Source organism: Antechinus flavipes, chromosome 3 (assembly GCF_016432865.1).
Source record: "Antechinus flavipes isolate AdamAnt ecotype Samford, QLD, Australia chromosome 3, AdamAnt_v2, whole genome shotgun sequence".
Lineage (NCBI taxonomy): Eukaryota > Metazoa > Chordata > Mammalia > Dasyuromorphia > Dasyuridae > Antechinus > Antechinus flavipes.
The window spans coordinates 85,521,441-85,548,836 of record NC_067400.1 but is presented as its reverse complement, the minus strand read 5'-3'; the positions used below and the strand labels follow the sequence as shown (position 1 = coordinate 85,548,836).

At 35.4% G+C, this 27,396-nt stretch overlaps 1 protein-coding gene across 1 annotated transcript in view; it reads left to right on the top strand.

Moving 5' to 3' along the window:
- The first annotated feature begins 242 nt into the window (after nucleotides 1-242).
- The window catches only part of SLC25A30 (solute carrier family 25 member 30), a 33,880-nt gene continuing 6,726 nt past the window's right edge, over nucleotides 243-27,396 (top strand). Inside the window, exons 1-7 of the mRNA XM_051983839.1 lie at nucleotides 243-322; nucleotides 10,579-10,700; nucleotides 14,546-14,693; nucleotides 17,027-17,121; nucleotides 21,093-21,178; nucleotides 25,556-25,651; nucleotides 26,382-26,506. Coding sequence (XP_051839799.1) covers nucleotides 10,637-10,700; nucleotides 14,546-14,693; nucleotides 17,027-17,121; nucleotides 21,093-21,178; nucleotides 25,556-25,651; nucleotides 26,382-26,506 — 614 coding nt within the window. The 5' untranslated portion in view covers nucleotides 243-322; nucleotides 10,579-10,636. The remainder of the gene's footprint in view (nucleotides 323-10,578; nucleotides 10,701-14,545; nucleotides 14,694-17,026; nucleotides 17,122-21,092; nucleotides 21,179-25,555; nucleotides 25,652-26,381; nucleotides 26,507-27,396) is intronic.

The following is a 27,396-nucleotide window of genomic DNA, read 5'->3' as shown; positions in this document are numbered from 1 at the left end:
GTGAAAATGTGGTTTGCTGGCTTCCCTTGCCCCTCTCGGCAGGCGGCAGATCACACCAGCTCTGGAAGCTGCGGGAAACCGGCCCGGAGGCTCCCGGCCAGTCTGGGCCAGCTGGTCCACGGCCGAAGCCGGCCCCACTCCCACCAATGGGAGGCAAGCCGGCCGGGACACGCGGAGGGCGGGGTTTCCATGCGGACTGCGGTGCGAGCTGCTCGCGAGTCTCCAGAGACTCTGTACGTCTGGAGCGTAGTTGCCGCTGCTGCTGGAGTCGCTGCTTCGTTGCCTGGGCCGCGTTCTCTGAGCCGGAGCCCGATCTCCAAGCGTAAGTTCTGCGAGCTCGGTGCCCCAGGCTTCCCCAGGGTCGGAGGGAACCCGCGGGACTTTCCCTCCTCCTCTGCCCCGAGTTGGAGGGGTACCACTTGAGTTTGGCCGTGCGTGCTCCTCAGACCTGAGCAGCTCATGCTTACTGGAGAGCTTCTGCTTTTTTTTTTTTCCGCCCGGCTTCAGGGACGTATACGGTCTAGGTGTTGGAGAAAGAAAGCCCGGGATGGGGTCCCGAGCTACGGAGATGTAGGCGGGGTTGGACTTGGAATTCCTCCCGGGCGATCCCGGGCTGCTGCGCTCTGGTTAGTCTCGCAGCTCCGTGCCCCGGCCCCGGCCTCTTAAGGCTGGCCTGGTCCCGGCGTAGAGCTAGAGTATTAAGCCTGCTTCCTCCTTGGCCCCCAAGAGAGGGTTTTAGGGCAGCTCAGGAGGTTGGAGGGGACAGGGCTGAACTGTGGGTGGCCTCCCCACTGAGCGACACTTGCAACCGTGCCAGTCACTGTACAGGTGCTCCTACGGGTATCAAGTCAGGACTTGGGCCCTCCTTTTGTGATTTATAGCATACCCATATCAGCAGAACGTTCTCACATTGGGGTATTATAAACTATATGTATACTTTTTTAAAAAATTAGAAGGCAACAGGATTGTAATTTAGAGCGTTGGATTTGGAGTCAGGACTAAGTTCATATTCTGGTTCTGACGCTTGATAGCTGAGTGACTCTGGGCAAGTCATTTAATTTCTCTGAACCTCTCCTCCACTTCTATAAAATGGAGGATTGAAAATTAAGGGAATATTTGACTCAAAAAGTGAGTAAAACACCTTGTAAACCATAAACTGTTACTTGAGCTTTTAGCAATGTTAGCAATAATAAATAAGCAATGCTTATTTGTATTGTGGAGTTTACTTTTTTTTTCTTTTGCTGGTTCCATTAGTAGTTTATAAGTCTTAGTCCCATCAGAGGGCTACACAGGTGGGTCAGTTTCCAGCTGTCTAATCTTGACTCTACCACAGGCTAGTGATGTTGGGTAAGTCATTTAATATTTCTGGGCCTTATTCATCTATGGATGAGTTGGACCAAATAATCTCTAATGTGTCTTCCAGTTCTGTATTTCTATGAGAAAGTTAGACACTTAAAATTATAATGGTAAATAATGATGGTAGAGCGACTTTGTGTCTAAAATTATTGACTGCATCCTAGCAAACCCAAAGATCCCGGTGTGATTGCTGAAAATCTGAAATTTTCACAAATTTAAAGATTAATTTCTTTTTTATTTTTAAAAGAATTGATAATTCCTAGTCTGAGAAAGATCTAAATCACACAGAAGTCTGAGTTAAGTTTAATTCAGCAAAACTTTATTAAGGATGTAGTTTGTATAATCTTTGAAAATGTAAAGATGAACAATAGCAATGGTCCATGATATAACTTTGCTTAGAATTCAGTGTTGGGATAAAATGTACACAGATAAGTTTGCAAGTTACAGAGTAGATTCGTCTAATACACAGGTCAGAACAAGTAGGAATTAAAAAAATGAAAAAGGTTAGATTCTAGCTGGAAGGCATCTGGGAAACTTCCACAGAAGTTGTGGCCCTTAAATTGGATCAGTTTTCAAAATAAAGAGGGAGGGAACCACTGTTTATAGAGAGCCTGCCATGTATCAGGCCTTGTGCTAAGCATTTTTTGATTTCCACAGTTTTTTTTTTTTCTTTTTACAGCCAAGAAAATTGAGGCAAACAGGTTTAGTGACTTACCAGAGGAACACAAATAATGTCTGAGGCCTTATATGAATTCAGGTCTTTCTAACTTCTGACTCTATGCTTTATCAACTATGTCAAGTTTATTTTAGACATGGAGGATGGCTGAAGAAGGAGATAGGGAAAAGTCAATAGTTCAGTTTGGCTGGAATATAAAGATGAGTCCTGTGAAATAAGCTGAATGAAAATAGATTGAATGGCTCTTTTAATTGCAACTATTTTACATAGTGAATATGCATTTGAATTTTTTGTTTTGTTTTGTTGATGGCTTTTGTGTTTATAAGAATCCTTCCCTTCAAATTGAACCATCCATTGTGGCAAAACAATTAAGAAAATATTCAATATGGACAACTACCACATGTGACAGTGTATTTGACATTTCATCCCCCCACATCTCTATTATGAGAGAGGACAGATATTATCTGTTCTCTGGGACCTTTGTTAGTTTTCAAGTTCCTCAGGACAGTTTTTTTTTTTTTTTTTTTTCATCTGCTCATTTACATCACTGTTGTCAATCAACAAAGATTAAATGCCTGCTCTGTGCGTGGCACTTAAATTCTGGGGATTAAAGGAAAGACAAAAGACAATCCCTGTTCTCAAAGAGTTCACAGTCTAATGGGAGAAACAACATGAAGACAACTATGTACAAACATGACATATACAGGGAAAACTGGAGATGATTGAGGGAAGACAGCATTAAAGGGGGAATCAGAAAAAGTTTGGAACAGAATTGTCACTGGATTAAAAAATCCAATAAAGTGTGAGAAAACTAGAAAGTTAGGAGGGGAATCAGGTTGTCAAATAGAGGACTTTATATTTGATCCTGGAGGTGACAAGGAACCAATGATTATTAAACCAATTAATTAAATAAAATTAATTAAACTATTAAACCAGTGAACTTTATTAAATAAGGACAGTGATGTGGCCAAATCTATGCTTTAAGAAGATTTATTTAGTAGCTTAAGTGGAGAATGGAAAGTGGGGAGAATTTTGAGGTTACTGAAATAGTTCAGGCAAGAGAAGATGAAAGCCTACATTAGAGGGATAGATGTATTACAGGAGAGAAGGAGGTATACAGGAATGCTCTTACAGACGGAAAAATCAATACGATTTGGTAATAGAATGGGTATGGAGACTGAGAGAGTATGACACCTGGATGACTGGAAAGATAAGTTTGTAAGAGGGGACTGTTGAAAGAAGCAAGATAATTCAGTTTGGGGGATGTTGAGTTTAAGTTGTTACACATATATTGTTTTCTTTGGTCATTTGAAGGTTTTTGAATAGCAATTATGTAATAAAACTTGTATATTGGGAGGATCAATCAGTTATTAAATGGCACAGGCCTGCTATTGAGCTAGTTGCAGGAGATAGAAAGATAAAAAAAAAAAATGAAACAATCCTTGTTCTCAAAAAGATTGCATTCAAATGGGAAGTATAAAGTGTGTGTGTGTGTGTGTGTGTGTGTGTGTGTGTGTGTGTGTGTGTGTATAAAACACATGACTTTAGAAGTGATGTGACGGAGAAGCTGGAAGGAGAGAGATCACTTAGGAGGCTATTAAAATTTTCAGGAGAGATTATGAAGATTAGCACTAAAATAATTGGACTGTGAAAGAGATTGTGAAAGTAGAGTTAACAGGACTGAGTGCCAGAGTAGATGGGGTTAGTAAGAAAAATGCAAAGTTTCAAATCTGAGTGTCTGAGAGGATGAAAAGGCTAAATTTAGAGGTAAAAATGAATTCCCTTTTAAACATCCTGAATTTGAAGTGTTGACAGTTTGTAGCTACACCACAGTCGACTTGGAGAATTTAGTTCATTTGCATAGGGGTAATAATTAAAAGAGTGGGAATGACTGAAATGATAAAGGGGACAAATAGAAAAGAGAATTAAGGAAAAAGCCCACATTAAAGGAGCAAGAAGGAGAACCAGAAGAAATGAAAAGAAGTAAGGAGAAGTTAGAGAGAGGTAGGATGACTTTGAAGATCCCAGTGGGGTTTTCCTAAAACCTTTCCCTGGACCTCTTCTTTGCTCTTTATATAAAACTATTGTCTTATTTTTCATCTTTTAATTAAGGCCCCAGTATAGTTCTTTGTATATAATGGACATTTAATAAATGATTTATTGAATTGTGTTTGACCTATAATAAGGGCCTAATAAATACTTGTCAAAAGACTGAATAAATTGAGTGAGAGAAGTGTCTTGGAAGGCAAGGGAAGTGAAGAACCTATCAAGAAGGAAGGCAAGTGAATTACAGTGTCAAATGTTTTTGAGAGAGTTAAGGAAGAACTGAGAAATGTCTCCTGAATTTGAAAGATCATTGGTGGTTGTGTAGAGAATAATTTGAATAGAGTGGGGATCAGGTATAGAAGCAAGACTGAATGGACTTGAGAAATGAGGTTGGTGAGGAAATAGAGGCAGGTGGTATAGATGGTCTGGTCTTTCTAGACTAGTAGGGGTAAAAGGGGTAGAGAGGAAGATTTAAGTGTAGTCGTAGGCAGAGTAGAAGTAGTCCTTAGAGAGGAAGAGATTGCAGATGAAATTGAAGTTATGAATAGCAGAAGGTCCTGAAGGAGATAAGGAATGATTAGAATAAGGATATAAGGGGTCAAGTCTTGTCAGGAGTGGAAGAGAGGAATCACTTCATCCTTTGAGACCAGAAAAGAGGGAATAGGTAAAGGGCTACAGGTTTTTAGGTATCAAAAGGAGATATGGGATACCTCAGGATGGTAAAGCATTTCAGTAAAGCATAAAGTGGTGTCATCTGCTGAAAAAGAATTTCAAGCTGGAAGAGTCTTTAGAAACGATCTTATATGTACCCAAAATGAATTCTAGGAAGAATATACTACTTCTCTGAGGTCTTGCAATTGTTCATGGTGAAGCTGGAACTAGGACCCATCTCTTGAACCCAGTTCAAGACCCAGTCTTATTTTTAGAGATTTAAAATTGTAAGGGGCTTCATTTACAAAAAAGAAAACCGAGCCACATTGTAGGTGCTTAATGCATACTTATTTCCACAGGTCATTTATTTAAAGTCGTAAGGTTTTTCCACTCTAATCTATCTTGTATCTCACTGACTATTCCATGTGTGTGATTTATCTCTCTAGCTAGACTATAAAATTCCTAAAAGATAAGAATTGTATTTCCTTATCCTCAGTGTACCCTGGCACACACTGGGCACATAATAGTGTTTGGTAAATACATGCCGTTTATTTACTGATCGTCTTGGTTTGGTTTTGTTTTCTGTTTTATGAAAGTAACCGGCCACTTTTCTTGCCCAGAAGATATTGATAGGCCTGAATCATTCAGTTGCTCAATTCTGGAAGAACTTCAGTGCCTCAGCTGTACCATAATTCTCTTAATCTTTCAGAACAAAATCTCTTTCTGCAGGTCCAGCCAATTCAACTGGTGATAACAACAAGCCCGATTTTGTGAAGGTCACAAATATTCAAAAGAAGTGCCAGAAGAAATGGAAGATAACATAGAAAATATTCTACAAAAATTGAAATAGATTAGCTTTGACTTACTTTGGATTAGGTACTTTTTAGTAGAACTAGATGAAAACAGAAAGAAAATATTATTTCTGATAAGAAAAATGGAATAAATCATAGGATATGGTGGGGATAGGGAAATTAGTGAAGGTTGAGAAAAAAGAGGCTGTTAAAATTAAAAGCACAGATTGAGCATAGATTATATAGGAAATCTAACATAACTTGGATTTTCCTGCCTAGCGGTTCATTTATAAGATTGACTATGAAAAACCGACAAGAGGAAAATACAACTAAAGATAATAGACGTACAAAAGAGAGAAAATAGGGAGTTTTCATTCTACCAAAAAAAAAAAAAAGTGATTCCCTTAAACTTGCTTGCTTTTTAATAGTTCGCTTTTTCCCCCTTCTATAGGCAGTGTTTTTAGACATCTCCACTAAGAAAAATAAATTTAAAATAATTTAAAATATTTAGTACCTAAAAAGGGTTTTAAATATAGAGACTCCACAAAGCCCTTCCTGATCTCTTGTTCTCCTCTACAAGCTCTATTATAGTGTCTGTTCTGGATTGATAGTCCTCAAATCCCCAATGTCCAATTCTAATTTCTCTCCTGAATTATAGTCCTGCACTATCAACTGCCTACTAGACATCTCTTTTTCTGTGTAAGATGAAAGATTCCTTGCATCAGTGAAATCTACAATCTATAAGAATTTTTTTTTTTACTCGCAGTAATTAAGTAATGAGGGCAGCTAGATGGTGCCATAAAGCACAGAGCACCAGGCCTGCAGCTGAGTTCAAATGTGGCCTCAGACACTTACTAGCTCTGTGACCCTAGACAAGTCACTTAACTCTTCTTGCCTCAGTTTCCTCATCTATTAAATGAGCTGGAGAAGGAAATAGCAAACTACTGCAGTATCTCTGCCACGAAAACCCCAGACAAGGTTACAGAGTCAGATATGACTGGACAATCAGATTAAGTAACTTGTCTGAGGTCACACAGATAGTTCATGTCAAGGTTGTTGAGGTGTAAGATACCCCAGCAATCTTAGGGTCCCCAGCTTGGTATTGCAGGTATGGTGAAAGAATTTGCAAACTCCATTTGTCTCCAAATTTAGGGGCAAAGATTTATTATGCCTTTGGGCTAAGTTCCAAAAAAATTTAGCAAAGAACCTGGACCAAGAAGATAAATTTATAGGAAAAAGACAGAAAGACCAGGTGTTTCGTGTCACTGATATGCTAATTTTATGACTTAGAGGTAGAAATGAGTAGTTTTAGATAGGGGTGGAGTTGAGGAGTGGTCTGGTATGTACACCATTATTGAATTCTGTGCCTTAGAGATGGAATTGCACCCCCATCATTGAATTCTTTGACTTAAATTGTCTCAGAAACTTTGTTATTACTGACCAACAGATTGTTCCCTGACAGCCAGCCTTGTTTGTGAAACTAGTGCATTCCCAAGGCCAGATGTACTTGGGGTTATTTCTGTCTCCTCCCTAGTCCGCTACACCATACCAGGGTCATTTGAATCTTCTTGTCTCCATGGCCTGTTCTGTATCTACACTGACTTTACTTTACTAGATAATATTCAAAAAGAGATACTAGAAAAGGATTGCCAAACAAGAGCTTATCCAAACTTTATTGAACATAATATGTTCATACTGTTAATACAAGGGGCATTTCAAACATATCTATTCTCCTTCACATCCCTAAATCCATCTCTTTCTAAACTTCCAGATTTCTATTGAAATTCTTCTAGTCACTCTAGTTACAACCTCTGAGAAATCCTTATCTCTTCCTTACTGTCCTTAATTCCAAACAGCTTTACCAGATCTTGTTATATCTCTCAATTCTCAGATACTTCATACTAGTTCGGGACCTAGTCAGTTGGATCATTGTAGTAGTTTCCCTCCATGCATTGACCAAGGTGGTTTTCCAGGTCTAAAATACATTCATTCCTTCTCTACCACTTAAGATTTTTCTTTTTTCAAAGCACAGCTCTAAAACCCTTGTTCCCTTTCCTAATCCACTTGGATATTAGTGTTTTCTTCTTCTTAAAATTACATTTTGTATTACTTTGTTTTTATTTATCTGCATTAGGTAAGCAAAAACTATATGGTATCAGTAGAATATAAGCTTCTTGAGGACAGGGACTGTTTTGCTTTTATTTTTGCTCAGAGTTTTATCATAATGCCTTTTGGGGTAAGTATTAATAAGTATTTGTTGAGTTGAATTTATTTTTTTTTTCTGACAAGGAAAAGCAACCACACCACTTTTTTCTTTCTACTGAAGATGTGGGACTCAGCCCTTCCCTGTATCTGTCACTCTCTCTGTTCTCCACCCTATGTCCCCTGAACATCTTTATGAAGGACTCCTATAAGATAGTGCTTATGAAGTTCTCAAATATGTTGTAAATTTTCAAGCCTCTGCTATTATTAATTAAATAAGAAAGAGATAGTAATTGGATCATACCCATTTAAATGACTGCCAGCTGCATACTTTCTCTCCTTTTGATGGAGGCACAATCTTTGAAGATGGTTTAGTCATGGAAATTAGTAGCATATTCTGTGGAAAAATCCACCAGTCTTACCATGTTTTGGAATTTATCTAATCTTAGGAAAGGGTGGGAGCAAAGGTCAGAGCTATTTTGAGAATTTCTATCCTCTTTCCAGCTAATTAAACTGTGGAAGAGTTGTGCTTTCATGCACACTAGTATTTCTTAGACATAGTGATGCAAATACATTTAGAGATGAAGGAGCTATTGATTTGTGGGTTTGTTTCCATGTAGCAACAGATAATATGATGAAATCTTTTATGGTTCTTAAAACCTTTAGTGTAGACAGTGACATGAAATTATGGTTCCTTCATTGTTTGGGTCTTTGTTTCATTGGCATCCTTCTGAAGGGCCAGGGTTTCTATCCAGATGAAAACTGAAGTTAATAATGACTTAGGTCTTAGGCCACTTGCCAACAATTAGTTATCTTTAAAAATTGTGACACCTCAGAGAATAGTAGTAGTACATTGGTTTTGCAGATTTTATTAAATAGTCATTAAATAATCTGCTGTCTGGCTCTTCTGTAATATCTCTTTGACTGCTATTTGGTAAATAAAGTAAGACCAAGGTGGACAGACAGTTCTTAGATTCAAAAGGGGACACTGACATGCACTACCTGCATGATTCTGGGCAAATTATTTAACTTCTTTGGGTTTAAAAAAATTCTTGTGATTTTATTGGTGCAAGGAAACTTCCTCTACCTGTGCAGATCAGCACCTGTTCTGTCATGCATGGTCTTAAAGAGTTGTTTGGGACACTGAGAGGCTAAGTTACTTGCCAAGGATCAAATAGCCAGTTTGTTGTTGTTCCATGCTTCAGTTGTGTCTTAGTGTGACCTCGTGGACCGATTTTCTTGGCAAAGATATGGAGTGGTTTGCCATTTCTTTCCTTTTCCATATGCCCCCATTTTACAGATGAGGAAACTGAAGCACATAGGAGTTAAATGACTTTTACAGGGTTACACAGCCTAAAATAAAGCTGGGTTCAAACTCAGATCTTCCTGAATCCAAGCCTGGTCCTCTATCAGCTGCACCACTTAGTTGCTCAGACTTAGATCCAATTTTCCTTAACTGGAGACCAGTTCTTTATCCACTATGCATTGCTTCTCAATATTTGATTTAAAAAAAAAAAAGAACTTAAGAAACATTGGCAAACATCAACACTTCACTATACAAAGAACAGAAAAGAGGCTTATATGTGAAACTATAAATTTGGTTTACATCAGGGTATATTAAAGTAAAGTATACATTAAACTAAATAAGTATCATTTATTGTCCCAGACAACTCTCTAAGATTAAATTACACAGGAGTTGTATCAATTGAAGGAATTCTTTCCACAATTGTCCCAGACAACTCTCTAAGATTAAATTACACAGGAGTTGTATCAATTGAAGGAATTCTTTCCACAACAATGAAATCACAGGTCCAAACAAAACTCTCCCCAAATCTACTGATTAGTACAATTCAGAGTAGTGTGAGTAAAATAGTGCTACAGAATTAAAGCCCAGTGTTGACTTTGACTGTGCTATATGTTCATATCCTATTGCTCATGGATTTTGGAAGCATGGAAGCAGGTATTTTTTAAGTACCTAATGTAAGCCACATCATGTGCTGAGTACTTTACAAATATTACCTCATTTGATCCAGTAGTAGATACAGAATTGTTCTCTGATCCTCTGACTCCCTATCCCAGTGTTAATTCTACTGTGGAACTCCCTATTGAGAGAATGGACAGCTGAGGAGGGCTACACTTATCCCCATAGTCATTTCAGTAACTATTTAGCTCCTACCAAACTAGAGGATAATTTCTGCTTGACACATGTACAACACTTGATCTGTTTACAGCTATTTCTTGTTTGTTAATATTAGAGCAACTTCCACTTTACCTCTCCATCAGATACATTGTCACTTCTTAAATTTGCCATAGGTCAATTAATCAATAAATATTTATTAAGCTACTATGTATTAGAGACTAGGATACAAAGACATAGATCAAACTGTGTCCTCCATAGCTATAGAAGTATAGTAGACCCACCTAGACAGCTCACAGTATAGTGGATAGAATGCCACACATGGAGTCAAAAAATGAATTTAAATTTGACCTCAGATATTTTCTAGCTGTCTGATCCTGGGCAAGTCAAATTAACTTCTTTTGGCCTCAGTTTCTTCAGCTGTAAAACAGGTATTTATCTCCAGTTAAAAAAAAGAAAAACACTTCAGCAAAAAATACCTGATATAGTGACCCATCTAACAATGTATACAACATTCTGCTTTGGTCGTCCCTCATTTCTCTATTGTTTTAGTTTCTAATCTCTAGGTCCTTTATTTTACCATTGATAGTTTGGGAATCCCTATGTCTGGTTCTTTGCAATCTTTTCTCAAATGAAAGAAAATGTGAAGCACTTAGAGGAAGTAAAGTGAATCTTATGAGAAGTTATAATTTTGAAATATCTTATTTCTCTCTTTGTAGGAAACTACATTGATGTGCTTCTGTAAATTGAAAAGGGGAGGAAGCATTTATAAGAAGAATGTCTGCTCCTAGCTGGAAACCATTTGTCTATGGAGGTTTGGCCTCTATCACTGCAGAATGTGGTAAGGAGAGCAAGTCACTGAGGATGTTTTGCCTGTTCCATGTAGTAGTACCATGTAATAGCTCCACATAGTAGTTCCACGTAGTAGTGTTTTAATCTTAAATCAACAAATACTGTTTGAATGTAAACAAATTTCAAATGCAAACTTCAGAGTTCAAACTGTCCTATATTTGGTAAATTTTCTTTTAAACAAAAGAAGACACTTTGGCTATTTATTAGCAGCTGTGTTCAAGGTCCAATAGGTGAAGGGTTAAATCTTTTGGCCAAAGAAAATTTCGAGGTCATTTGTCTGTATTTTTTCAGCTGTCTCCCTTTATCTGGCTTAATTTTTCTCTCTTCAATGCCATAGTTAACCCACAGTTGACTAGATTTATACAGAAAAAAACCAATGGGTTGGTATCACTCCAATGACTCTTGAGCATATAGAATATATATATCACTGTATCTATAATTACTTAATTAACTATTAATTATCCACATATTTTTTTAATATGCTGTCTATATTTATCTAAAACCCTAGCTTTGAACCCTAGCTTCTTTTCTAAATTTTAAAATCTTTAATCTTGGGGCAGCTAGGTGGTGCAGTGGATAGAGTACCAGCCCTGAATTCAGGAGGACCTGAGTTCAAAAATGGTCTCAGGCACTTAACACTTCCTTGCTCTGTGATCCTAGGCAAGTCACTTAACCCCAATTGCCTCAGCAAGGAAAAAAAAAATCTATAATCTTTAATATTAACATCACATATCCATATTGTGGAAGATGTTGTAAAATGTTGGTCTAAGCCTAATTCTTGCCAGATTGTTTTCCAGTTTTCCCAGCAGGTTTTTTTTTTTTTAATGAAACACATTCTTTCATAAGTAATTCATGCTTTCTGGTTCATTGAACACTGGATTATTGAATTCTATCATGCCCAAATTTCCCTTGTTTAGTCTGCAATGTTCTTTTGAACCTTAGCATACTTTTGTTCAGGAAAGTTTCCAGGCTACCTTTTTTGTTGATCTAGGGGAAAGTCAGATAAAGCTCCATGTGAAAAGTGATAGGAAAAATTGTGTAGTGTTTCCTGGTAGAGAGTAGGTGGCAATAGGAAGGAAATGGTTGCTGATTAACTACTTCTGTTCTCTGTGTTGATAACGCTAATACTTTTAATGTCATAATTCAGCTAGAAAGGAAAGCAATAATCATTTTGAACCAGCATGGGTTCAGCACAAACAAGCCATATCAGGGAGCCTTCCTGCTTTGTAAGAAGAGTGGCAATTGGATGGCACAACTGATAGCATGTTGGGCCTAGTATCAGGAAGAAGTCTCTTCATCCTGAATTAAATCTAGCCTTTGACATTCACTAGCTGTGTGACCCTGGACAAGTTACTTAAAACCCTGCCTCAGTCTCCTTATCTGTAAAATGAGCTGGAGAAGGAAATGGCAAACCAGTCCAGTATCTTTGCCAAGAAAACCCCAAATTGGGCTCACAACAACAGATTGTGAATCATGATCATAAATCACAAATTGAGAAGCAGAAGGAATCTCAAAATTCACCTAGTTCAACTTTCTGATTTTACAAGGTAAGAAAACCGAGGCCTAAGAAGCGAAATAAAGGAAGCATCAGAAGTTGAATTTAATCCTAGGCCTTCTGAGGTGGGAGCATGTGCTCCCTCCACTGTGCTAAGCTGCCTCTTGTTGGGGGAGGACTCTGGATAACACAGGCTCCTCATTTTATTTATGGCTTTGTATCCTCTATGGCTAACATGATGGCTTGTATATAATAGATGCTTAATAAATATTTGTTGAATTGGCTTGTATGGCAAGATTTTAGATCTTTGACAGTTTCCCATGTTATGTTTATGGGTACAATGGATTTTTGTGGTTTTGATGATAAAACGTAGGCTGTCGTATGATTAGACAATGGTGTATGTGTATGTGTATAAACCCACACTCACGATACACAATTTTTTTGTGTGTGGCAAGGGTGTGGCTTGGAAAGCTTAGTGGACCCTAAACTCCATATGAGTGAGCGATGTGACACAGCAGGCAGAAAAACGATTCTGATCTTATTTTGTCTAGAATTTCTCTGTACTTTTCCCTGGTCACATTACACAGGACAGGCTGTATTCAGTTCTGGAGGTCACCTCTCCAAAAGAACATTGGCAACCTGGAGCCGGATGGTGACCAGGGCGGTGAGGAAACCGGAAGCCACGTTATTTGATGATTAATTAACACTGAGTTTGGAGAAGAGAGAACTAAAAAAGATCTTCCCCCCAATGTGTGTGCTTGCGTTGGAGACAGATGGGGCAGGGATTTAAGGACCTTTTTGGTTCTGGTTTCTTGGTTCTACTCTCTGGGTCTGAGTAAAATAGTTCTGCTCCTTCACTGTCGTATTAAATTCTTCTTCCTTCCAAACCATAGGTTGTCCTGCTGCCAGGCTAACTTTCCTTTGCATCAATCTGGTCATGTTGCTGCTCTGCTCAAAAAACTTCCATAGTTCTTAATTGTCTTTTGATATAATTGAGACTGACGTCTGTGGTTCATTCCACGTCTCAGATTTGTGTGACGTGCCTCCCCCTCATGCTCTGCAGCCACTCTTTGGAAGCTTGTTTCAGATTTGCCTGTAGTGTATTATATACTTTCCTTAAATTGAGTCACTCTTATCTCTTGAATATATTTAATGCTTTTCCATATCTGGCTTTTGTATTCTATGACAAGAATAATCTCTTTTTCTCAGTCTTTGCCTATTGAGTGCTACCTAAACCTTAAAGCCCAATGCTTCTTCTTTGATGACGTTTTCTCTGATCCTCCCCTGTAACTCCTCTTTGGGCTTCATTGTATATTTTTCAACACTTCTTTTAATATACTTATCATATAATAGTATATGTTATAGATATTTTTGTGTATGTTTTATACTTCTACTAGACCTTAAGCTGCATGAGGGCAAGGACTATTTATAGCTAAATTTTATATCTTCTCAAGTACTTATTCATCTTTCCACAGTAGATGCTTTATATATGTGTTGAAATGAAATGAGTAGTGGGTTACCCATCACTAGAGATATTTATTAAGAACTTGATGAGTACTTATAGCAGAGCTGTGGTTTTTTTTTTTTAATAGTATTTTATTTTTCCAAATACATGGAAAGATAGTTTTCAACATTTGCCTTTGATTTGGTCTAGATAATGTCGGAGATGTTTTGATTCTCTTTCTCTCTTAAAACTTTATAATCTTTATTTCATTACCTTTTTTTATTTGTATGAGTTCAGTCTTCCCAATTTCAGTAATTTCCATTAAAAGATATTTATGCATCTACAATTTGAAGATTTTGAATCTACAATTGCCCTCCTAACTCAGTACTCAATAAACAAGTTCATGATTAGCTAAATACTACTTCATTATGAGTGAATAGGGTTAAACCTTTTTGGTATAGGAAGTTAGAGTTTTGTTTTGTTTTTTAAAAAATGAGCATTTTATCTCATTTCTCTTAACACTGTATTAATGTGTTTTCTTATACACAAAAATACCAAGGTTTCATTGCTCTTCTTTATGGGTAGAAGAAACATCATTGTTTTGGATACACAGACACACACAGATATATGTGTATGTGTGTATATATGTATTGTATAAATATATGTGTGTGCTTTCATATATGTATATATTAATCATATTTTCAGGTAAACATATGTGTGTAACACTGATAAATGTCTTGCACGATTTTGTTGACTGATTCTGAACACAGAGGAATATGAAAAAATAAATTATCCTATGTCTGCTATTGTTTGATTCTTATCCTCTTCTTACATAGCCTAAAATGAAGTTTTAAAAATTAATTCTGTTACTAATTTCTGTATTTTAAATTTTAAGGTACTTTTCCAATTGATTTAACCAAGACACGTCTCCAGATTCAGGGACAGACAAATGATGCCAAATTCAAGGAAATTCGATATCGAGGAATGTTACATGCATTAGTAAGGATATTCAGAGAAGAAGGACTGAAAGCATTATATTCTGGGTAAATAAAATTTTATTGTGCATTTAGTTTTTTAGTAGTAAGGGAAACTTCTAAAATCAATAAAGTTCTCCAAAGTAATGCTTACAGAAAAAATAAAAGTGATTTTTATGATCTTTAAAAATGTGATGACGCTCAAGATTTTTCATCCATATTTTTCATTTCTATACACTTATTTTTCTGTCATCTGCTGCATTTGGCATTACTTAATTAATAATGCTTCAAATACAGATATTCCACACTGTTTCAAATTGCTTTTATTTACTTATGCTATCCTGATTTAGTGAGAACTTTCTGTAATCAATATAGTATTACATATTCTATATCATAGTATATGATACTATAATACAATACAAATCCAATAATAACACATAGTCCTATGTCTGATATTTGATCTGTATAGAGGCAAAACTTTGCCTTTTACATCTGCCTTGCATAAATAAGCTTTAATCAATTATGTTTTTTCATTCATCTATATCTATTTTTTATATGTTTTTACTTTCAGATAGATTTCATTTTAGGAGTGTGGTCTATTTAGTTCAGCAGTTCTAAAGCCTGTTAGCCTCAGGACCTCTTTATAGTCTTAAAAATTATTGAGAATCCCAAAAAGTTTTTATGTAGTTATATCTATTAATATTCACTGTAACAAAATGAGAATGGATAAAATTTTAAAATATGTATTCATTTGAAATAATAATAAGCTCATTATATATCATTATAAGTATCACATTTAATAATACATATTTTCCAATATAGTAATAAAAGTAACATTGTTTAATAAATTTTTGTAAATTTCTCTAATATCTTGTTTAATCTATATTGTATTACTTGCTGCTTTAATAAGGGAGGAGATGGGTTAATGGGAGGGAGAAAAAATTTGGAATAGGAGGTTTTTGCAAGGGTGAATATTGAAAAGAACCTTTGCATATATTTTGAAAATAAAAAGGTATTTAAAAAAAAATTCTCTCATGTCTAACCTAATAGAAGATAGTTGGGTTTACCTATCTGTTTCTGTATTCAGTCTTTTGTGATTTGTTGTTTTGATTGAGGTAAATGAAGAAAATTCAACTTAACATATTATGCATTTGGAAAAGGGAAGAACAATAATTTTACTTATTATTAGGCAAATAAGATCTTAATATTATTTTAAAAATAGTTTTGATCTTTTGGACTCCTGAAAGGATCTCTGGGACCTCCAGAGATCCCAGAGATCTAGTACCTTAGATAAATACAACAGGGATACTTGTCATGCTACCATGAGTGATATTTTCACTATATTAACATGGATAGAGGTTGGGTACTAGATTTAGCATCAGAGGATGTACATAGGAATCCAAGCTCTTCTGCTAAACTACTGTGATACTTTGGTATGACTTAATCTCTCTGGACTTCAGTTTCCTTATCTTTAAAATGAAAGCATACAATTAGATAATCTCTAAGGTTCCTTTCAACCCAAAGTCTATGATCCTATCAAATGAATCATGAAAATCAGTGACCATATTTCATGATACTTTGCAGACAGAAATGGAAACCCTTTATGATAAATATATTATTTTGTGGTGTAGAAAATGTTCAAGACATATAGCTTCTAGTTAATTAATTATTTTGTTAATAATATTCTGGTATGATTAATAAAATGATTAATTACCCATAAATTATGTCTCTTAAACTTTTTATACATCACAGTTTTTCATATATCTAATTTTGGCAGCAGTTGATAAAATTATGTGTTTCCCTTATATTTTCACTGATGGTGTGAAAGGTTGATTACTAATTTATATTTATTGAACTACCACAAATGATGAAAAAAAAGTACCTATTTTCCTAGATGAGTGAAGATGAGATGATTGAACTTAGGCATTGAATTAAGAAATTGGTTAATACAATTTTAGTGTGAAAGACAAGCCTGTTATACATAAGAAAAATAATAATAACTAGCATTTATATAGAGTTTTAAGGTTAGCAAAATACTTTATACATATTTTATCCTCACAATATTCCTATGAGGAGAAGCTGTTATTATCTCCATTTTACAGATGAGGAAACTGAGGCTCATAGAGGTCAAGTGTCTTGCCACAATGTCACACAACTAGTAACTGTTAGTAGTTGGGAATATAGTCGGGTCTTCCTGATTCCCAAATCTAGTATTACCACTTTGATACCATGCCCTCATAGGAAAAAGTTCATAATATCTCAAGTTGAAAAGACCTTAGACATTTTCTAATAGATTCTCTGTAAGATAGGTGCCTGAATTTTTAGGGTAATTGCAGATGATTTTTTATATTTCCTATTGGTATTTCTTCTTTTATATTTCTTTTGTACATTTGCTGCACCAGGATCGCCCCCGCAATGTTACGGCAAGCTTCTTATGGTACAATAAAGATAGGCATTTATCAGAGCTTGAAGAGAATGTTTGCTGATCGACCAGAAGGTGAGTGAGGAAATATACATATTTTAAAATTTATTTCCTAATGGGTAGAAGCCCAGTTGTCTTCCTTCTTGATTTCATTACAGTTTGGTATCAGATTATTTCTATTCATTTCTGGCATTATACTATCAAAAACAACTCTGAGTAATATATAAATAAATACTTTATTTTTAAAAGGATATGACATATTTTTCTTTGCGACACAACATGGCTTAATGGTTTAAGGACTAGGTTTTTGTATCAGGAAGACCAGAGTTTATATTCTTTTCCACATACTAGCTGTGTCACTGTAGACAAGTCCCCTGGTAAATCACTAAAACTCTAAATTACTTTCCTGCATTACTTCCTGGCAAGTCATGTAATTTCTTTGAGCCTCAGTTCCTCATCTATAAAATGAAGACATTGGACTAAAGTTCTTTCAGCTTTATATGTATGATCCTGTGAACAGTGTGTGAAAGAGAGTAAACTCTTGTTTATCATGTGTCAAATCTTGTGCTAAACTCTTCAGAATGACCTCATTTTGTCCTCCCAATAATCCTGGGAGATTGGTACTATTATTATCTCCATTTTATAATTGAGAAAACTGAGGCACACAGGTTAAGCAACTTGTCTAAGTCACATAACTTAAGTTTCTTTTTTTTTTAATATTTTATTTTATTTTATAATAACTTTATATTGACAGAATCCATGCCAGGGTAATTTTTTTACAACATTATCCCTTGTACTCACTTCTGTTCCGATTTTTCCCCTCCCTCCCTCCACCCCCTCCCCTAGATGGCAAGCAGTCCTATATATGTTAAATATGTTGCAGTATATCCTAGATACAATATATGTGTGCAGAACTGAGCAGTTCTCTTGTTGTACAGGGATAATTGGATTCAGAAGGTAAAAACAACTCGGAAAGAAAAACAAAAATGCAAATAGTTCATATTCATTTCCCAGTGTTCTTTCTTTGGGTGTAGCTGCTTCTGTCCATCATTTATCAATTGAAACTGAGTCTTTGTCAAAGAAATCCACTTCCTTCAGAATACATCCTCATACAATATCGTTGTCGAGGTGTATAATGATCTCCTGGTTCTGCTCATTTCACTTAGCATCAGTTCATGTAAGTCTCTCCAAGCCTCTCTGTATTCATCTTGCTGGTTACAGAACAATAATATTCCATAACATTCATATACCACAATTTACCCAGCCATTCTCCAATTGATGGGCATCCATTCAATTTCCAGTTTCTAGCCACTACAAACAGGGCTGCTACAAACATTTTGGCACATACAGGTCCCTTTCCCTTCTTTAGTATCTCTTTGGGGTATAAGCCCAGTAGTAGCACTGCTGGATCAAAGGGTATGCACAATTTGATAATTTTTTGGGCATAATTCCAGATTGCTCTCCAGAATGGTTGGATTCGTTCACAATTCCACCAACAATGCATCAGTGTCCCAGTTTTCCCGCATCCCCTCCAACATTCATCATTATTTTTTCCTGTCATCTTAGCCAATCTGACAGGTGTGTAGTGGTATCTCAGAGTTGTCTTAATTTGCATTTCTCTGATCAATAATGATTTGGAACACTCTTTCATATGAGTGGTAATAGTTTCAATTTCATCCTCTGAAAATTGTCTGTTCATATCCTTTGACCATTTATCAATTGGAGAATGGCTTGATTTCTTATAAATTTGAGTCAGTTCTCTATATATTTTGGAAATGAGGCCTTTATCAGAACCTTTAACTGTGAAGATGTTTTCCCAGTTTGTTGCTTCCCTTCTAATCTTGTTTGCATTAGTTTTGTTTGTACAAAGGTTTTTTAATTTGATATAATCAAAATTTTCTATTTTGTGATTGGTAATAGTCTCTAGTTCATCTTTGGTCACAAATTTCTTTCTCCTCCACAAGTCTGAGAGAGAAACTATCCTATGTTCCTCCACTTTATTTATAATCTCGTTCTTTATGCCTAGGTCATGGACCCATTTCGATCTTATCTTGGTATATAGTGTTAAGTGTGGGTCCATGCCTAATTTCTGCCATACTAATTTCCAGTTATCCCAGCAGTTTTTATCGAATAATGAATTCTTATCCCAAAAGTTAGGATCTTTGGGTTTGTCAAACACTAGATAGCTATAGTTGACTATTCTGTCTTGTGAACCTAACCTTTTCCACTGATCAACTAATCTATTTCTTAGCCAATACCAAATGGTTTTGGTGACTGCTGCTTTATAATATAATTTTAGATCAGGTACAGCTGGGCCACCTTCATTTGATTTTTTTTTTTCATTAATTCCCTTGAGATTCTCCACTTTTTATTGTTCCATATGAATTTTGTTGTTATTTTTTCTAGATCATTAACATAACTAAGTTTCTGAAGCTGAATTTGAACTCAGTAGTCTATTTACTGAATCACGTAGCTGCCTAGGTTACCAGGATTTCTTATACACTGAAAAAATTGTCTGATTACTACACAAAGTTGTTTTTATCTTTTTTTTTTTTTTTTTTTTTTTTTTAGCTTTCAATAACATATGCAGGCATTCAAATATGTGAACAAGAGGAAAGAGACACAGAGAGAAAGAGAAACAGAAAGAGAGAGAGAGACAGAGACAGATAGAGAGACACAGAGAGAGAGAGAGACAGAGAGAGAAAGAGAGAGAAGGAAGCAGAGATAGAGACAGACAGACAGAGAGACAGACAGAGAGAGAGAGAAGGAAGCAGAAACAGAGAGACAGAAACAGAGAGAGATACAGAGACAGTGAGAGAAAGTTTGAGAAACAGAGAGACCGAGACAGGACAAGCAAAATCAAAGCCAGAGCAAACAAGATTAACAAGTTTAAAAAAAACAAAACTCCATAGCAATTAAGCAAAAGTATATGAGAAAAGGGATTGTGAGTGGTTGATTGTACTCAGACTCATTCATTTCTGTTATTTACCAATGAATTGTGGGCTTTTATCTGAACAAAGTCATACCAGGTTATCTGCTGTTAAACAAACACTCCCAGGAACCATTCTTCTAGCTAAAATTCAGCCAGCGCTTGAACAACTTTAGTAAATGGGAAGAACTTAGGGCAGAGAGGAGAAATCTGTGCAGCTGTTTATAGTTATTTTCCTCATCTGTCTAATGCAAAGCCTGGATAAAATGATCACTGAGATCCTTTCCAGCTTGGAAATTTTATGATTCTATTAACCGTTTGTTTCCCCACAGAGCAGCATAGTTTAACAGGCTACTCATGTGTCAAAATTAGGAATTCTGAGTTCTGTGCTATCATCAGAGACAATATAAGCCTCTCTGAAGTAATTGATTTAATTTTCTTTCTTTGCATCCCCATTGTCCAATACAGTGCCTAGCACACTGTAGGTGCTAAATAAATGTGACTCTGTGACTTTGTTCTCAGTTCATTTGTAAAATGATAAGAATGTTTGTCACAGTTATGTTCAATTCTATTGACATTGATGATACAAACATGAAACAAGAGTCCCCTGCCTTTAAGGAGTTTATATTCTGTTAGAAGGAATACTAGCTAGTAGATGATGATGATGATGATGATAAAATGAGAGCTGTGATTTCATAGGTATAGGGAACTTCAAGATGAGGAAACTCTTTCTGTCAATACAGATAAACACTTCCTCTGCCATTTATAATCTTGGTTGCCTAGAGTAGTATGTTTGCTTAGAGTCTTCCAATAAGTATGTGTCAGAGATGGAGGACTTAAATCAAGGCTTCTTTTTCCAGGACCAGGTCTCTTTCTTACCATACCATGTAGCCTCTGGATAATAATGAGAGCTGACATTTATGTAGCAAAGCACTTTATTTTCATTATTAGCTCATTTGAACTACAAAGTAGCACCTGCTTTGATCCCCTTTATATGGATAAGGAAACTGAAAGATGAAGAGACCTTCATCTTTGCATAAACCAAGTCATAACTTTCTCAGTGAAAAGTTTATTTAAATCAAAGACAAAATAGTGATCTTCTTTTGTTTACTCATAGATGAAACCCTCCTGTTAAATGTCATATGTGGGATTCTTTCTGGAGTTATTTCTTCATCCATTGCCAATCCAACAGATGTTTTGAAAGTAAGTTATTATTTTTATGTGTTTTTATATATTTTGTGGATTCATCTATATCAGGGCTTCTTGAACTTTTTCCACTCATAGCCCTTTTTCACCTGAGACATTTTTATGCAACCCTAAGTATATAGGTATATAAAATACAAATAAAATATTTAAACTGATAATAAATCATAAAGAAATTTATTTTAAAACAATTCTTTTGATATACATATAATTTTACCATTTGTTAAAGATGAAAGCAAATTTCCATATTAATGAGATGGATGTATTTGTTTATTTTTACATAAAGAACTAAATCTTGGTAGAATATTTGATACCTTTATTATTGTCATTTTTTCCACAATCTTCACATTCTGTTATATGACCTCATGTGGGGTCCCTACCCACACTTTAAGAAACTTTGATCTATATTCCTTCCAAAGGACAAAAAACTTTAATTTATGAGAATTTTAGCAGGAAAAACCTATTTTGCTGTATGTACATAATAGAAATAATTCACTAGGAGGTTTAACTGCCAAAAGGTATTAACATTAGTAGAGCATCTTCCTTAAAACATAAACCAATTGAGAACTTAATTTTTATGGATTTTTTTTTGAGCTGGCTAAGCAGTCTTCCTGTTTCCATATTATCTCTTTTTCCCTCAGTCTTTCACATCCCTTCATGACTAATCCCTATACATAGATTTATCATATGATTCCCTTACTTTTAAAACTTTTTTAGGGGTCCCTATTGCCTATTGAGTAAAGTTCAAACTCAAACTTGGCCTTCAAGGCTCTACACAATCTGGCTCCAATCTGTTGCAGGGTATCTTTCCACCTTTATCTCATAATATACTCTACACTTCAGCTCAGCTGGGCTGCTCTTTTTACCCCTGTACATATTCTGGGATTTCCTGGCTCTCTGCCTTTATTCTTTTTCTGTGGCCTGATTGTGTTTGACTCTGGATCCTTCTTTAAAGTCCAACTTAGATGATATCTTTTTTCTGAATGCTTCCAGAATCCTCTGCACTTAACTCACATAGTCTTTATTTTCCCTATCTACTTATAATGTATAATTTTATATTATAGTTATCTGTGCATGTGCCATGTTATCTTACTAATAAATTCCATGACGGCAAGGTCCGTATCCTATGTAAAATTGTATCTTTTTTCTACCTGAAATTGAATTAAAAAAGGGACTAATTTTCTGAACTCTGTTAGAATTAAGGAAAGAAAATTTTATTTTTTCCCAATTAATATTACTTTCCCTTTATTTTATTTTATTCATCAGAAATGATGCTGTTGTGTGCTTTGCACAAATCTAGGATATATATTACATGCTTTCTGAACATCTTTTCCTACTGATAATTCAGAAAATATGGGTTTTAGTCCTGACCTTGACATGGCCCAGCTTTGTAACTTTGTGGCAAACCTTAAATCTTTCAGCCCATTTCAAAAGTAATATGATTTTTAAATCTTGATTTTTATAATTATGAACATTATTTTTCAGTGAATCAGTAGGTCAACAAGTATTTATTAGAAATCTGATGTATACCAGATATTGTGTTTGATTCTGGGAATAGAAATGTTTTAAGAAGCATATTTTCTACCACATACCTGTATTATGTATGTAAAAACTAGGGGTGAATTTTTCTTTCCTCCTTTAAAGTTACTTTCATAAATACAAATTATAGAGATTTCATAGAAGACAGGGACCGTGTTTGGTTAATTTGTCTTATAAAATATATTTGGTAATGATCATCTCAGAAAAGAACTGCCATTTGCAAACTAAAAAGATAAGCAAATTAAGATTTGTTCAATTAATTAAGGGACTTTAGCTGTTTTGGAACATAATTTCCTGGAGCAATAATGGTATTCAATGTAGTATTTGTTAATCCTCTTTTTAGGGTTTAGAAAGAGACTATTCATTCAACAAAATTTTTGTGCCAGCTATTTACACTGGATACAACAGATTAATACCTCCTTTGTGAAATTTCCATTTTAATAACTGAATAAATAAAAAATGCATCTATACAACAGGGACCCTTTATAGTTAAAAACCATAACCACATTAACAGATCATGATGTTGGCTATAAATAACAAGTCATAAGTATTAAAGGCTCACTTTCAAGGTTTAGTAATTTAAAAAGGAATCAGAAGCCTCCTAGGGCAATATGAATGTATGATAAAAAGAGATATAAAGTATAAGAGAAATTCAGGAAAGAGAACTTGATTCTGCTTGAAACTTTTAGAGGAGGGTTTGTAAAAGAAAATTTGAGCTAATCTGTTGGAGTCAAAATTGAATAAATGGGGGGCAGCTAGGTGGTGCAGTGGATAGAGCACCCCAGCCCTGAAGTCAGGAGGACCTAAGTTCAAATCTGGTCTCAGACACTTAATACTTCCTGGCTGTGTGACCCTGGGTGAGTCACTTAACCCCAATTACCTCAGCAAAAAAAAAAAAAAAAATTGAATAAATGGAAGCAGGATTTGGGAAGGGAATTCCACACAGAGAATAGCAGGCTCTGCTGCTATCATAGGAAGTTAAGAAAGTGAAAACTTGAGGCAGAATGTTCTTTCTTGAAAACCATAGTTTCTAAGCCTATGTTGGGTATTTTTTGACTTTCATATAAAGAACATATTTTTAGCTCAACGCAAGTACTATTTTCCTGAAAAACTGACTTAAATTTTAACTTTCCTATGGCTTCCCTTTATTTTAAGTAAGAGGTTTGGGGGGAAATTTTTTTTTAATTTTTAAGGATAAAGGCTTTTACTAAAGCTCAAGAGATCAGAGATCTTTTAGAAAGTTAAGATTATGATGATGATATTTTTTTCTGTCCAGATTAGGAGCAAATCATTTGTCCCTGAGAAAATCAGGTTAGCCGAGTAGTTCATTCAGTTCTATTCATGTATATCAAGTGCCCATGCTGTGAAAGAAAGAATTCAAGAGAAATCCTTTCTCATTCTTAAAAAAAAATGCCCAAGACTGTATTAAGCAATCTTTATATTGGAACCTTATCTGTGTGAACTCCCTGCCACCTGATAAGTTCACTGATAAGTTCAAGTGAGGTGATGGTATAAAGGGCATCATGCAGGAGTCCCATGTTACCCTCTCTGGCACACTTTCCAGGACAGCGGTTTGAAAATAGTAGTGGCTTGGCTCGTAACTAATTCAGAATCTGGACTGAACACCAGCATATGCGAACTCCTGCATTAAGTGCAGTAGGAGCTTAGAGACATAGGATAGTATCTGGGGGGAATCACAGCTCCCAGAGTTCTGGGCCTGGATTCAGGGAGACCTGACTTTAAATTTGGTACCAGATGTTTGCTATGAGATTCTGTGCGAGTCACTTAGCTTTTGTCCCAGTTTCTTCATTTGCAAAATGGAGACATTAACACCACTTACTTTACAGGATTATTGTGAGGATCAAATGAGATAATTGTAAAACTCAATATGGTACAATGTATTAGTGACCCAATTTCCCACATCTCCTCCAACATTCATCATTATCTTTTCCTGTTATCTTCGCCAATCTGACAGGTGTGTAGTGGTATCTCAGAGTTGTCTTAATTTGTATTTTTCTAATCAGTAGTGATTTAGAGCACTTTTTCATATGCTTTAGTTTCTTTGAAAATTGTCTGTTCATATCCTTTGACCATTTATCAATTGGAGAATGGCTTGATTTCTTATAAATTTGAGTCAGTTCTCTATATATTTTAGAAATGAAGTCTTTATCAGAAACACTAGATATAAACATTTTTTCCTAGTTTTCTGCTTCCCTTCTAATCTTGGCTGCATTATTTTGATTTGTTCAAAACCTTTTTATTTTAATATTAAATCAAAATTATCCATTTTGAATTCCATAGTATTATCTCGTTCTTTTTTGGCCATAAATTCCTTCCTTCTCCACAGATCTGAGATGTAGACTATCCCTTGTTCTCTTAATCTGTTTAGAGTATCACCCCTTATGTATAAATCATGAATCCATTTTGACCTTATCTTGGTATAGAGTGTTGAGATTGGTCAATGCCTACTTTCTTTCCATGCTATTTTCTAACTTTCCCAGCAATTTTTGTCAAATAGTGAGTCCCAGAAGCTGGAGTCTTTTCATTTATAAAACACTAGATTACTATAGTCTTTGACTATTGTGTCTTATGAACCTAACCTATTTTGCTGATCCACTATTTAGTAACAAATGGTTTTGATGACTGCCACTTTATAATATAGTTTTAGGTCTGGTACAGCCTGAAGGGTGGGAGATATTTTTGATGAGAATCTTGGGAAATTATTTGTATTGTACATTCCTTTTCCTATGACTCATTATTAATTAATAGTCTTCAGGTACATTTATTTGGAGGAAAATGCTTGTTTTTTCTAACTTGGATCTTTAAAATAATCCTTAGATAAGAATGCAAGCTCAAAGCAATGTGATTCAAGGAGGAATGATAGGCAATTTCATCAATATTTACCAACAAGAAGGAACTAGAGGACTTTGGAAGGTAAGTATTTAAATTTTATTATATATGATGATGATGATGCTGATGAAAGGCAGCAATAATTTAGGAGTAGAGAGCTAACCTCAGGCTAGAACGACCAGTGCTCACTTCGACCTCTGACACATACTGGCTGGGCAAATCACTTAACTTGTCAGTGTTCTAGGTATTTCTCTGAGAGGGTAAATGGCAGAGGAGGTTTCTTTATCAGGTAGCTCCTTATACTTGTGAAATCTCAGGTCTGGTTCCTACTCTTCTCTCTAGCCCTAATAATGATAATAAAAATAATGATATATTAATGATACATATATAATATCTAACAATAATAACTCACATTTCTATATCCCTTACAGTTTACAAAGTGCTTTCTTTATGATAACACTCTGAGATAGTTTATATTCTACTTATATTTTATCATTAAAACTTTTATTTTTTTATCGCATCCCCCCCCCCCCCCCCCCCCAGTTCAGTACTGTAGCAAGTACTTGAGCAAGTGTGAGAAAAGGAAAAGTAGCTGTTAAAATGATTCCTTCTCATAGGAATATAAATTCCTATTCTATAAATTCTGGTGTAGGCTTTATCTCTTGAAAGTTTAGTATCTTTTGGTTTGTCTCTTCTTGGGTAAAAAGATACCAACATTGTTTAGTTCGTATGTAAAACTATCTGCAAAATTATGCAGCATAATGGATAAGATTAGCTTTAATGTGCTATATTCTGTTCATTTTTTTTTATTCAGGGGGTATCCCTAACTGCTCAGAGAGCCGCCGTTGTTGTTGGAGTGGAATTACCAGTCTATGACATCACCAAGAAGCATCTCATTCTGTCTGGCCTTATGGGAGATACTGTCTATACACACTTTCTGTATGTCCATGTAATGTCTCTTTAAAAATATATTAGCTTCGTTTGAGTATTAAATTAAGATTTAATACATCCTTTTTGTTTGCTTGTTTAGTTATCGGGGGCAGACCTGTGATTTCATAGTTGTTGGGAATGCTTCTCTCCAAAGCAGATTATTACTTATTCTGCAAATTAGAATTTTAATTGCCTGGGACCCCTGAGAAGTTAAGTCTCTCGCTTACAGTCAAACAGCCAGTATTTAATAGAAGTAGGACTTGAATCCAGATCTTCATGACATGAAGTCTTTTGATACACACTTATGGAAATTTAATTTGATCACATATGCAAGAAAGTTGTTATAGATACTCAAAATAAAGTCTGTACAAAAGCACTTTTTTCAAAGAGTTTTCAAATCACTAATGCATATACTATTAGTTTATTCTTAAAAATTTTAATTGGTATCATAATGAAAAGAGAAATCATACACATATGTAAGAACTTCCAGATGTTCACTATGTGTCTCTTTTTAAAAGTTTTTCAATTTTGGATAAGATGTTGAGATTTTCAAAACCAAGTCCTTCCAATTTCTTAGAATGTGTGTGCCCTGAGCTAAATGCAGCATGTAAGACTTCCAACAGTTGATTAGATTTTATTTAAAATGAAAAAGATAGTGGTATTTGTTAGGGAAAGAGAATGTGATTAGGAATATTCTTTCATATAGTTGTTAATAATTTTCAGTTCTTTTGAGAACTATTTGCTAATATACTTAAAATTCTTCTCTCTTGGGGGATGGATTTTAATCTTCTTTATATCTATGATTTTCTTTCATTACCTGTGAGTTGTCTGAATTTTTGTCTGATATTCAAAGTTATAACTCTTGATGTGAAACCTAAAGAACCTGAATAGACATGATA